Genomic DNA, 14,068 nt, shown 5'->3' on the forward strand with positions numbered 1-14,068 from the left:
TTATAGCTGGCAGATGCATTTTGGAAAATAAGTTACTTCCTCTATAACCCTCGCTACCTGCAGCTGAGGACTAACATCAAGGTCAAGCAAGCAAGAGGAACGCAGAAGAAAACTCACAGTAACTCCATTAGACCGTAGATTTAATGCATGTTCTGCTCTTTGTATATTAATGAAGACGGAAGTTTTGCATTACAACTGATGATCATTTAGACTTTCAACATAATAATATTAACTGATACCAAAATCATGTCCCAAAACTTTATTGAAAAGACAAAAGAAAGAAGGAAATGATTGTCAGTATCTTCACTTCATCCTATTTAGACAATTTAAACAAATCCAAAATTCAGTAACAGCAACACACTCTTAATTAAAGAAGGAATGAGAGATAAAATAGTTCAGAGAATACAGAAATAACAGAGTTCTGGAAGATCAGTGATTAACAGGTGACAGGTGCGGGTGCCAGGATTGGATATTAAAGGAAGATCTACAAAGGATGGGTAGTGACTCCCCAATTTGTGCCAAACTCAGTCAGATTCACCAGCAAGTTAGAAAATTCTTTTTTTTTTTTTTAAAAAAAAAAGAGTTTTGATTTTCAAACATTTATATTGTCTGTCAAGAAAAAATTCAACAAGTCTGAGGAAAGGTAAGTATGTAAATGATAGGAACAAAAGCCACTTTTAAGTGTTTCTGACCTTCAAGCTCACAGGCATCACTGCATGAGAAAACATCATGCAACCATGATCAATTTAGCCACCGTTGCTTCTAGAAGCATCACCTGAAACTGTATCACACTACAAAGAAGCTATGCATTAACTCTGCACTGAGTTTTCTGGACATGTGCTCATCTCATGTAGACAGTGAACATGTGTTCTGGGGGTCAGAAGAATCCATGTTTTAGCTGCTTTAAGGAAGCAACTGACATCAGGTTTTACGTGTAAAAGTAAGAAAAATGTCAAAGCCAGGCTGTCATCAGAAAAGAGTGCAAAATCTCCTGATGATAAGTGGGTGTGCATGTCCAAAATCTGATTCTTATTTAAAATGTAAGGAGCATCATGAAGAGGTGAATCAACAACAATGGAGTGCTGACTAAATAAAATCTTTTATTATTGAGCTCTTACAAAACGGCAAAAATTACTAACCTCAGTTTCCAAAAGACTGAAAATTGGAACTAAAGTTAACTGTAATTAACACAATGGCAAACATGCCTCCATTCCAGCTTCTTTGAATGTGCTGCAAAAACCAAATATTTCTTTTTCTTAATTAAACGTTCTAAAAACATGGACGCTGATTAGTGAACAAACCAGAAATCTATTGTTTGCACTTGCCTCTATTATTAAAAGGTTCAAATGAATTAAAGTAGAGATTCGAGTATTAGTTGCATTTTAGAAAAACCTTCTAGCTTTTTCTTTAAAAAAGAGGGGGTTTTATGCAATACATTGCTAAAAAGATAAACATATTTACAGCAGTAGTTTATTGCATTATGTCACCAATATTTTAGGGAATATGATGCTTGAAAGAAAAAAAAAAGTACTCACTACTTTTCACTACCATCAATGAGACGTCTTCACAGCACTAAATTAACAAATAATTAGGTAATGCTGAGACGTTCTTTTGTACTGTCTCTTCTGGTCACGCTGTCTGTGTCATCTGCTTTCAGAGAGGGTTGTGCTCCAGCGGCTCCTCCACAAACACAGACAGAGCTGGCGACAGTAATTCAGATGATGACTTTATTAACTGGTATTTTCTTTTTTTTCATTCATTATGTTCAAATTGCTGTTTTTGCCATTCCAGTGCCTCAATATCTTAATTAAAATTTAATTGTTCTTTTTAACGTGAGGTATTTGCATAATTAAGCAACATCAACAACATCAATGGAATTAAAATCACAATAATATAGTTTGTCAGTTACTGATGACGTTGAATTTAAACAAACCATGACAAGCTGACTGCTGTCAATTAATTCTTGCTGATAAAGTTTTTTGGGCTTTTTTTTGTTTTGTTTTGTTTTGTTTTGTTAAGATACAATACTTCCTTCCATCTAAGCCTGCAAGGCTTCCAAAACATCTATATTGTTTAAACATGTGTTGCTCATTGTGAATGAACAGCTACCTTTAAATTAAATCAAATGACTTGTGTGGTTTGCTTGTAATTTGTACTAGTCTACATGGTCCAGCATTGTTTGCCAGGGGGGGCAGAAATCACTAAGATGTGTTGTGGTTGCACTGACAGCAGTTAATCAAAAATTTACATTGACAACAGCATCACAAAGAGTCGCCTGTGCAGGCTGTTTATTTGAGCTGCTGTGTAACACTCAACCCCATGACACCATAATGTATACAGCCTGTTAGTGGGTTAAGGAGGGTTAAGATGCAGATGAAATACTATCATCAGCTTGTCTTTGAAGAGTAAATCACAGTGATGCTGTCCTGCCCCAAGGTCTTGTCCTGCCACGTGCGGGATGCCCCATATCCTGTTGGGGTCGCCTTCACTGTTTGACAGGTTTTATCTTGGACATGCCAACACACACGCAAACACACATGCACGCAGACAATAATAAAGGAAACTTCTGCAGCCTACCCTTTGACACTGAAGGCCAGATGACAACATGTGTGGTATCAAAATCTATGGTGTGTTGACAGGCATCTTTCCATGGAGCCAAGTTTGCAGATTTCAAGATACTAAAGTAAAAAATCTAAACAATAACATTTTTTTTTCCTTCAGCACTACGGTGGCCAAGTAGAGAGCTTTGTCTCAGTCCTATTTTATGTTTAGTCTAACATTTAGGTTGTCAGGTTTTACAGTGATAACAAGCCCCACCTCACCCAGCTGCACTATCCTAACAGCTGCCATTTCGGCCATTGATAAGGTTCAATACTGCCTTGCAGGAGATATCGAGGCACCAGCTTTCTGACCCACCATGAACTACTAAACATAATCAGTGAATTCTGCAGGCCTTTCCTGGCTCATCAACCTTTTGTTTTGAAATGACCGGTTAAATTCCACACAGATTAAATATCATGGTGAGATTTTGGTGGATTAAATGGGTTGAGATGTTTTGGCTACCAGTGAGATTACCTGCTACATGGTCTCCCCCTTATTCACAGTGTAGAGTAGCCACACACTCTCAATTGTGGCAGCATAGTGGAAACTCTACATTATAACAAAAAGAGAAGTTGGTACACAAACTACACCTACTCAAATGTTCATGATCTTCAACCAAGGGTGAAGACTAAAGAAATCAATATTTAAAAAAAGAAACTACTGAAGCAGAAATTTTTTTACATCTAATGTTAGAAATGGCGTCAGCATGCTTTTCGTCTTTACTAAATCACTGGATATTGCCAAATGGATGAAATGTGCTAAGACTGGCACAGCAAAGGAAGCATGTGCGTGTATGTGCACCCTGCTGACGTCAACTCGGCGAGAGGAGCTGTGACTCATTCAGTCATGTGAGTACATCCAGACGAATGCAAAACAACTAAAATGCTACACTTCACCAGAGGAGAGAGAACTGTCCTGCCATGCTGGCCTCTGTACAAAAGAAAGGATGGAAAAAAAATAACTATGAAATCAGAATAAATTAACAAAAGTGAAACATGGCAGCAGGTTAAAGTGTTATTTTAAGGGCTGGCACATTAATTCTGAATGTGACTAAAAGCTGTGATGACAGAAAATTACAAAAAATAAGCCAGAACCTCAAGAGTCTGATCAGCACCTAAAAACAATCACTATAATCCAAACTTGGAAATAGAGTTGCTGTTTTTTTTTTGTCCTTGATTATCTAAACAGCTTGTGTGTTTCCATGTATTGCTTTGGTCAGGCATGACAAAAACATGGACCAAGGTCTTTAGGATTTTGTTTCAACTTGGTACATTGTGGTAATTCTTTCATATTAACAAGTACTGACTACATTAATTCTCCAATGGCAGTAAGAGATTATAATGAATGTAATCAGTTGTGTGAGTAGCATGTTTATTAGTCAGATCTGATTTCATAAAAGATGCCTTATCTGTTGAAATATATGAGGTGAGACCTTATGTGAACTGCTTTGAGACTATTTTTCAGGTCAACCTTTTCTTATGAACATTAAGGAAAAAATAAAAAAGACAAAATGATTTAATTTCTTTAAATAAATTGTGAGATCAACATGACCATATTCACAGGTCTGAGTTCCTGCTGCCACACCTAAAGCTTTACTCATCTGCATGTTTAAAATATCTGACTGAGCAGGTCCCTTGTTTTTTTTTTAGGTTTGTAATCCTCAGATATTCATCACGTAGCTTTAACCCCAACATCATTTGCTGAGGTCACATTGATAAAGACAATAACTATGTTTCTCACTTCACTGGATTATAAGACCTGAGACCTTCCCTGGCCTACTTAAACAAAGCTATGAGATCAAAGAGATGCATTTATCTCTGAAGGCCACTCTGTCATTGATAGACCTCAAATGACAGCTACAGGTTCCTGACCCCACAGTAAAATGCATTTAGAATCAATCTGAAGACACTCATTATCAGTGGTGCACATAAAGGTGAGAAATGGACTGTACTGACAACTAAGAATATTTAGATCTTTACATATTGCAAAGACAAAGACCAAGCCTTAGCATTTGAGCAAAAAGTCTTGATTAAAATCAGACACTGTTACCGTCCTCAGAGTGGCATGAATACATATCATGGTGTTAACATATTCCATGAATCGAGTCAGAGAAAGAAAATGTTGCTATGTCCAAGTAGTTCAGGACTAGTGCCAGATTTCCCTTCACAGATTCCGAACTGTCTGCTCCCAGCATGCCAATCTGTCATGTCCTTGTTCACATCCTGCCCCTCATAGGATGCCCTGTTCCCAAGCTTAAACTGTTTCCTAAATTAGCCCAAACCCAGTTTATCGTGAGTTTTAAATGCCAACCATGACAGCACAAGTGCGACAGGAGAGTGATGTGTGGTACTGGATTCATATAGTTTTAGCACTGTTCAGTTTCTCATAATGTATATAAAAAAAAAAAACATCACAAATCTAAAGGCTTTAGCTGCACGCTGCTTGTGTGCGTAGGTGAAGGTCAGTGCAGGTGGAGTTGGTCATGCATGGGTCGTCCTTTCGTGGGGCAGTGAGCAGGTCTCAGTAAATGAGTCTAACAGAGGTACTGAGGGTATATCAAATTGCACTCCGTGAGAAAGAATGCTCCCCGAGGTCATAAATCAAAGATGGGGCAGAATTTCGCGCCTTTCTGCAGCTCAGCAAGCCTGTTTACACTGACACAAGTTGCACTCAAAGGACTACCACTAATGCCCAGCCTGTCATTAACAAACACACACAGTCTGCTCATTTTCCACCAAAGAGGTGAACGACTGTATTAAAAAAAAGAGAAATTTAGCACTAAATCCTGTTAAACTGGAACCAAAAAGTCACCAAAATACAAACATCCATTCTAATAAAAACACTGAGCAGCGTCTTAAATCATTAGTTGTGTATTTATAGTATCTTTGCAAGAGCCAGTCTATTATTGAAATCTGCTCAGCAACTTTGAACCTATCTTGCTTTTAATTGTTTTTAATTTAATTTAGGATTTTAAAATGACTTCATTGAGATTTTTGCTATTTCTTGGTGTCTTTAATGCTTTCAATGCTTTTAATATTTTATGTAAAGCACTTTGAATTGTCTTGTACATGAAATGTGTTATACAAATAAACTTGTATTATCAATTTAACTCTAGATAATTAACACAAAAAAAATAGTATTTAACATTTAAATGTTGCAGTATAAATTCCAATCTAAAGTAAAAGGATAACCCCAAAGGACAAATCTTCTTGGACTTAATAGCTTTCTTAAGAAAAGTAATAAATCACTCCTGAACAAATTCCTGTAAGTAAAACAAATATCATAAACTGGGAATAAATATCAGTAGAAGGGGTTCTGTTTTGGATCAGTCTGATAGGACAACCAACAAGGAAAACAAGATGTGGACTATAAATTTTAACACAATTCCCCTTGGAAGACCTACGAAAATGAGGAGCCCCAAAAAGAACACAAGCAAGGTGTCCAGCAAATAATTCATGATGACCTGTGCAAGCATTCGTCAAGTGCAGTGACACAGACACCAATAACTTTCTGGCCCTGTTAACTGCCTTTGTGTTGTTAGGTCAGCCCAAAAGTAAACAAGACAGACAAACTAATAGGTGGTTTTAATGGTTACGCTTACACTAAATTAGTAGATCTATAATGAAAAGTTTGCTCAATCTCTGCTGGTGCAAAACATGCTAGATAATAAAATTCTAAATAAACCTTAACTTTCTTAGAAAAGAGGTGAAAGCAAACAAAAAAGTTTGATAAGAAGCTGTTTGGAGTGTGTTTGTGTGTCTAGTCTGTGCATGTGCTTATGGGAGTTCCTGTGTGTAAGAGGCTTACGTCTGCTCATGTAAACAACAAATGTGCAATGGTGGTCAAAAAACCCTGTGACCAACTCGCTTAGAGCCTTGAGGACTTTGCTCTAATTTGTACAGTAACAGAAAACAACATCATGGCAGACTTAAAACAACAAAGCAACGACTTAAGAACAAAATGCTGCATTTCAGGAATACTGCAGACTTGGTGTACTGCCATATGTACATAAGCTCAATCTTTTAAAAATACATTAAAGACATCTACCCTTTGACTTTTCAACAGGATGTTGTAGATATTAAGTGGTGTTTGATTTCTTCCTCTGTGCCCTTCATCAACCCAATGACACTCCCTTCTCCAGTCTCAGCCCTATCTGCTCAAAACAGGAAATCATGACTCCTTAAAACTTATCCTGGACTAATCCCAGAGCTAATCTAAACAATGGATAACACATTATGAATTAAACAAGTTCAAATAAAAACATTTTCTTCTTTGCATCACTTCAATGATTGTGTAAAAGTTTGTATTTTAGATACCCCTTGACCATCACTTTCTATATTAAGATGCAAAAAGTAGTGGTACTACATCACACTGTAGTCTCTCTGTGTGCATTGCACAGCATTTTGTGGTGGTCAGTGAAGCTTCAGAAAAAAAGAAAAAAAATCCAGCAGCAGGCAGCCACCTCGAGGACTTCAGTGCCTGCAGACATAGTGTGGCTCAGAGGATCTTATCCACAATTTTCTGATCCACTAACAGGTAATCCCTGTGGGGTTTACCTGATAAGAGTAGCCTTGTTGATAACAGTAGACCAGGACTCAGACACTTCTTCTGAGCATGCCTACCCGTAAGCTACCTCATTACTCTACTGGCCTATCACGATTCCATCACCAGCCCAGCGGCACCTAACCAGCTACAAACCTCTGGCTATCACTACCGTCTCACAGCCAAGAAGGGGAATCATCACAGACTGTTTAAGGGAGTCAGACCCCCCACAACTGGTCAGTTTTACAGAGGACAGCTTTTCTCTCTTAACAGCTCAAGAACATGTGATGGGAAGAAATTAAAAGTGTTGCTGCGTTATTTTTGAGAATATTTAAATATATGGCAGTGGCTACATCTAAGTCTGTATAAAATGTATTCTTTCTTAAGTAAGCAATACAAGGTCTTCATTAAACATCTTGTCTCCATATTGATTTTCCAAACAACACACTTTTAGAAAAATGTATTCTTCAAAAATACTGTGATGGCCTGAGGGGAGTTAATGGAGGTAGCAGCAGGCCTTAAAGTTGCGGTTTTAATTGGGGGTTCTTGATTTTCGAGAGGGAAGCTGTGTAAAGTCTTTGAACTTATTGTTTGGGAAAGCAATGAAAGCCTCCTTGCTTTTCTCTTGGTGTTTGTTTGCTTGTGAATTGAAATGTTTTATTCCTCCTACTTCTGTGTGAATGTCTTCCTAAAGCACAAAACTGATCTTAATAATGATAAAAGTGCTCCTGCCGCTGAGTGCATCTACAAGCAAAACTTTTTTTCCCCCATAGCTTGTTTACAAGTCTCTGACAGAAATAGCTATGGCATCAAAAATGATTCATTATTAATTTAATACCATAAGTAAACTTAAAATGTTTGCAAACTGTTTTTATTCCCTGAAATTACTGGTAACCACAGGACAAACATATTTATCACTGCAAAACCTGAAGCATATTTTCCACAACATAACAGATCAGCCATATAGCAGCACTGTTGATCCAAACCTGGTTTTATAGCAATGTAATCAATATAAATAAAAAAAGACTAAATGTTTGCAATTGACAGTAGAAGAGGTCATTTGAGAATTAATTAAACATTTACTGTATAGAAAAAAAGTGGGTAAAATTGCAGCCAAATCTTTATTTGGTGTAGGTGGTGTAGATTAGACTGGTAAACAATTTAACAAGATGGGTCAACAGTTGTTATGCAAATGAGTTTTTCCCACATAAAATGATCAGACCTGATATTTGCTATCAACATTTGCATATCTAAGCACATACTTGTGAGAAGTGAAAACCTGCTCATGTATAACAATTTTTTCCTCCAATTTTCTCATCTGTCTAGTAATTAGAAAACCAGCTACATTTTCAAAGTACACTCAGAAACGCCCACATCAAATCAACTGCAGCTAAACTATATTACAGATTATTGTTATAACTGCTGATGTAACCATAATGAACCCAATAACTGATTTATTATTAAACTGATTATCTAAAAACTATTTCAATACTACAACGTGCAAAAGGTAAATCTAATTTAAAAAGCATCCTTAATTGTAATGTGCTTCATTCATTCATTACAGTTTTTACACCTTACCTAGTTCCTCCGAAGAGGATGATTCGATCACCAACCATACAACAGCATTGTCGCCTCCGCGAACATGGGCCTTTCCCCTTTGGCTCTATTTTTTTCCAGCAGAAGGCTTCTGTAATGTGAACAAGCAGGACAAGAATAAAGTTCCAATGACACATAATGATTGAAAAAGAAAAAAATAAATAAATAGTGGCAGATGCACTCGACTCAAGCCATTGAAAATAGAACATTTCAGTCAAACATCTGATTACACTCCTTTTCTTTAAATAGCTGAACAGAAGGATCTTCAGTACGGAAGCATTAGTGGGGGCTACATTACAGCAGCTATTCTAACTGAATCTTTTCAAGCTGCATGAGCCTAATCATTTCTTATTTTTCCTGCAGTTCATTCATATTCCAGCTTCAATAAAAGACAAGGGCTGAGGGTAAAGGAATGAAAGGAAAAAATTTAAGAAAGCAAACCAAAACTTAACATTCACGTAAATAATAAACTTTACATTTCAGATAAGCACAAATCATCTGTATCGCTCTGAAGCACAGTATGAGTGGTGATGTTGAAGCTCTCTCTTTTGTTCCATATAAGGCTGAAGTGTAACCTCACACACTCAGATTCAAACAGCATCACTGCATCTCTATAGCAACAGGCCATTCAGACCTTTGTAATTATCATTATAATTAAAGTGCTGCCACCTAGTGGATTAACTGTAAATCTGTTAATCTGTAAATGTCAGGACAACTTTTGTTAACACCTCATTTTATTCACACTTAACCTCAAAGATGACTCAAGGCCATAGAAAACAGCTGTCACAGTTTTTTTTTTGTTTGACCATCATAAACACAGGTAGGAGATGTGAAAAGAAAAGCCTAAACAATGCTAACATGAAGAAAATCAAGATACTGTAGAATTACACCACTATGTAGGATAAGTATGGTCAGTGAGTATACTCCAGGTGTGTTGCCTCACCAATGACAGCAGTGTTTTGGTTGTAACGAGAGTGCAGTTTTCCCCAGGAAAGTACTTAAACTAAGAACTGATCTGTTAACATTTGTCAGCGTTCCAGAGACTGAATTATTGTCAGTTTTTCATTTGAGTGCTTCTGGCCAACAGACAGGGCATCTATGATCCACACTCTGCATAATAAACAGGGAGCACCCAGACAATATTACAAAACTGAGAATGATGCAATGAGGGAGGAGGGCATTGTCTGCAAATGAATGAGGAGAAAAGTGGGTCAACAAGAAACCAGTACTGCAAGTACACAGCACTGCCTTACGGCAACATGCTTAAGCAAAAAAACATATTACCTGGATTGAATTTCCAGAGATCATTGAAGTGCCGGTCCAGACGGGCATTGTATCCTCCAAATATGTAGAGCTCCCCGTTGTAGGAAACTAAACACAAATCAACCATTCTAAGTTCAATCATAAACATCAGACACTCACTACACTAGAAAGAGAACCAGTAAAACTTATTGGATTTATTTAATAACACAATGTAATAAAACAGGTTGAATCTTATCATAGAAAAAAATAAAAAATTCACACTATACATGAATTACTCTTTGTTCATAAATTTGACAATACTTAAAAAAATGGTTTCAATAACTGTCTACTGAAAGAAAAAAAAAGGGTTTATTTCAAAGCATTGATCACTGTTTTACCCACAAAGCTAATTGTAATTGTGTGTTTGTGTCTTACAGGCTGAGTGACTCCTGCGTCCCTCTGGCAATGGCTGTGTTGAAGGGGTGCTCAGCCAGCAGTTGGTCTCTGTGTCAAACACTTTGATCTTGTTGCAGTAGATCTCGTTGTTGGAGTGGAAGGGACCAAAGCGGTCTGCCCTGCCTCCAAACACAAACATTTTTGTCCCTATGATGGTGGCTGAGTGAAAGTCTCTCCATCGTGCCGGAGCACCCTTTGCAGAAAAGGAAACAGGTGATGCTGTGATGGTCACACTTTAATAGGAGAAAGAAGATAAAACATCCTAACTCAAAAAGACTTTCTATCATCATAAGCCTGGGTATATCTAACATTATTTCCACTGTGCAAAGAGAGCAGCATCAGGCAAACAGCTCCATCTAGTGGAGCTAACAAAAGCCAGAAAAATCTGATTTTTCAAGACACAATCATCCTTTTCAAAGCATTTACCAGAACAGTTGTTACAGAACTAAACAGTAATCAGCTCCAAAGCTAAAATCCAGTAACTTGTGGTTATAAAGAACAATACAAGCAAAAATACACAACAACAAAATATGATCTGCCTTCACCAAATGAAGCTGTGGCAGAGAAAGAAAAGCCTCTAGTCCCTTCACATTTACCTGGCTTATAGCCACGTTAAAGCCTTTCACATGCCTTCTCTATCCAGAATGTGCTTTGATTGTTTTCTGGGAATTTTAAGCATGCGAGCAAACCATTAATTTTGAATATTTTAAATAAGTAGAATTTTTTTTAAACTGGATTTGTAAACACTTGTAACAAAGTATATTTGAGGCTCCACAGAAAACAGTCTGTGTAAAATAACCCTAAACATTTGAGATATATTTCCAAACCATATGCAAGTCTGACAATACGCACAAAAAAAAACCCCATTAATTTGTATATCAAGATTTCTATGTGCCAAATTATACTTTTTTTCCGCTTTAACCTTTGTTGAAAATATACCTTACAAGACATAGAGCAAATTATGCAGCACATTTCAAATGTGTAGACTAAATAATCCTCTGTGGGGCTTTTTGTATTTGGCTACCTGCCAGTTAGTGGCATTACAGTGTAGAGGTTTTGTAACCAGCCAATCTGACCACTGAGTACAGATGTAGCCACGCTCCCAACCCCAGTAATAATTTGTGTTCTGTTCATTTGTGGTCTGAACATAACCAAACCTATTCCCATATTTTTTATTTATTCAAACTCACTCTGGCATTAATTAATGACCAAACCATGGTGATGGTATCCAGCCTGTGGATGTCGTTGGAGAAGCAGTCAGCCTAAAGAACCAGAAGAGAAGAATTATATCAAATTACAACGTTCCATTGAAAGTACATCACACAGTGAAGAGTGATGAAGACTCACCAGCTGCTCATATCCTCCAAATATATACATTGCCTTCCCCAAGACACAGGCGGAGTGGCCATCCCTTGCCCCAGGGACTGTCCCCGAAACCTTAGGCGTGTACCATCTGTGGTTATCTGTGAAGCAAGAGCAGTTACATTTTTGTATGAGACGCAACAATGGAAAACCATCACACGTGTGCAGGTGTTACAGCTCCCCACCATAAAAGAAACGTTTTTTTTTTTTTCTCTCTTCCTTTTACTATCAGAAACTTCACATCAAATGATGCACCTGAGAGGAAATACAGTCTGAACCCATTGCTTGACAGCACGAGTTAGACGAGGGTCTACTTACTGACATCAAAGGCATACAGCACATTGCAGGCCCCCTCTGTATCGTTGCGCCCACCCCAGAGGTAGATAGTATCATCCAACAGCACGGCTGTGTGTCCATAACGCATATACGGCACTTCACGGGCGTGTTCGTGTCCTCCCGTCCTAACTGGAGGCAACTTCATCCAGCGCAACGACACTGAAATAAAAAAAATAAACCAGATAATTATACTAACTCAATTCACATTTGTTATATTATTAGTAGTATTTACATGCTTAATAAATGGAAAACCCAAACATTAACAGAACACCATTGAATTTTTTATTTAATTTCTTTTAATGAACAAAAAGAAATTAAGATAATTAAATTTAAGATATATTAAAATAGCTTTAACTGAGCTTCAACAGCCGTTGACATATCTTGTGTTCCTTTATCACAGTATGGTGGGAAAAGCATAAGATTAATCTAAATTACATTTATTACTTAGTTTACCAGGTTTAAAACAGAAGTAAAAGTTGAATTTCTGGAAGAAAATAAAGAGTAAAAACAAAAAACATAATAGAAAATTAAAGGACTGTAAACAGCTGCAATCTTTGCAGTAAAATTGACATCAAAGAGAATGAGCACAAAGCAAAATGACACGAAACAATATTTATGGTGGTCCTGTTTCCATTACAGTCAGCTGAATAGCTGGTTCCACAGATCTTTTTGTGATACCTCAGTAGCAGGAAGGTTCAAGCTGCTACTGCAGCTGTAAAACCCCAAAGCAGGTGGCTGACCACAGAGAATAAGAAACTATAAGAAAGAAGGGAGCAGTTTTATAAGAATCGGGACATTCAACCGTTTAAGGAAAAACACCTGTTTGTGAGTGAGCATCTGAAAAACATCTCCCGGTAACACTTTCAGTAGTTTGTTAGCTGTTTAAGTGGTGCAGTCTGAACAAACTAAGACACATTCTTAACTTCACTTATTATACTGAAAAACAAATATTACCGAGCAGATAGCATGAATTATATCCATTCGTACATACACACACATGACTGACAAGACAAAGTGCTTTTTTATACTCACTGATGAGATGAAAATTAAACATTTCAAGAATTCATTATTTAAGAGAATAAAAATGATTTTCCAGAAAATAAATTAAAGTTAACAGAAATGTATACACCACCTACCAGTGTTGAAGACATGCACATCAATTTGACGTAGTGTCTCATAGTCCTCTCCAGAACAGTAGCCTCCAAAGGAGTACACCTTGTGCCCCACCGCCACAGCAGCATGGTTGACTCTCCGCGGCCCTCCTTCAAGGTGCACCGACCAGCGCAACATTCCACGCGCAAGCACCTCTGTGACTCTGAGTCCTTAGACCATCACTTTGTCGCCCACATTGATCCCATCAAGTTAATGCAACTGAAACCAAAGGATTACAACAGCTGGAGGTTATGCAGTACTCAACTTTTGAGAACAAAATGGCAAACTGAGTAGGGCAATCGAGGAGGTCACAAAGCGTAACTGTTCTCTTGGCTAACTCAGCTTTGCTCTAACTGTAGGGCTTGCAAGTCTCCGTATTTAAGCTGGGAGAGTATTTTAAGAGGTGATTAAAACTACACCTACCAGTCCTCATTCTTTCTGTTCATTCCTCTCTATGCACCCTCCCACTGTTTCCCTTAAGGGGAATGCCATATCATTAAGAATGCTGTCAACACACAAATAAATTGATCAAAGAAAGAGTGAACTCTTAATAGTTTATTGAGGTGTTAAGGTGGTAAGTGTTTATTATGTAGTACGGCGGAAGCAACTATAAACTGTCATTTTGCGTTCTTGGCAGTTAACTTTGTATAGTTTTCCAGTCATGTAAAGCAAACAACTAAAATAGATATTTAAAGAAAACATACAATACCAAAAAACATGACTTTTCAGCACTGACATCTGTATCCAGACTCAGATTTCAGGTCTGAAATCAAAAACAAGT

General features: G+C 37.4%; 1 protein-coding gene across 7 annotated transcripts in view; it reads right to left on the bottom strand.

Annotated features, from left to right (window-relative positions):
• The window catches only part of klhdc3 (kelch domain containing 3), a 42,226-nt gene that overhangs the window by 10,775 nt on the left and 17,383 nt on the right, over nt 1–14,068 (bottom strand). For 4 of the 7 annotated variants that reach the window (XM_042010060.1, XM_042010058.1, XM_042010056.1 and 1 more), the window contains exons 2-8: nt 13,272–13,506; nt 12,118–12,294; nt 11,785–11,900; nt 11,628–11,699; nt 10,417–10,630; nt 10,024–10,110; nt 8,722–8,830 (exon numbers count right to left, since the gene is read on the bottom strand). In XM_042010060.1, the coding sequence (XP_041865994.1) occupies nt 8,722–8,830; nt 10,024–10,110; nt 10,417–10,630; nt 11,628–11,699; nt 11,785–11,900; nt 12,118–12,294; nt 13,272–13,425 (929 nt within the window). In that variant the 5' untranslated portion in view covers nt 13,426–13,506. Of the gene's footprint in view, nt 1–8,721; nt 8,831–10,023; nt 10,111–10,416; nt 10,631–11,627; nt 11,700–11,784; nt 11,901–12,117; nt 12,295–12,813; nt 12,892–13,271; nt 13,507–13,710; nt 13,793–13,996; nt 14,051–14,068 lie in introns of those variants that run through there. The other 3 variants (XM_042010057.1, XM_042010059.1, XM_042010061.1) reach the window with 3 other exon arrangements.

This window comes from Melanotaenia boesemani, chromosome 16 (assembly GCF_017639745.1).
Source record: "Melanotaenia boesemani isolate fMelBoe1 chromosome 16, fMelBoe1.pri, whole genome shotgun sequence".
Taxonomy (NCBI): Eukaryota; Metazoa; Chordata; class Actinopteri; order Atheriniformes; family Melanotaeniidae; genus Melanotaenia; species Melanotaenia boesemani.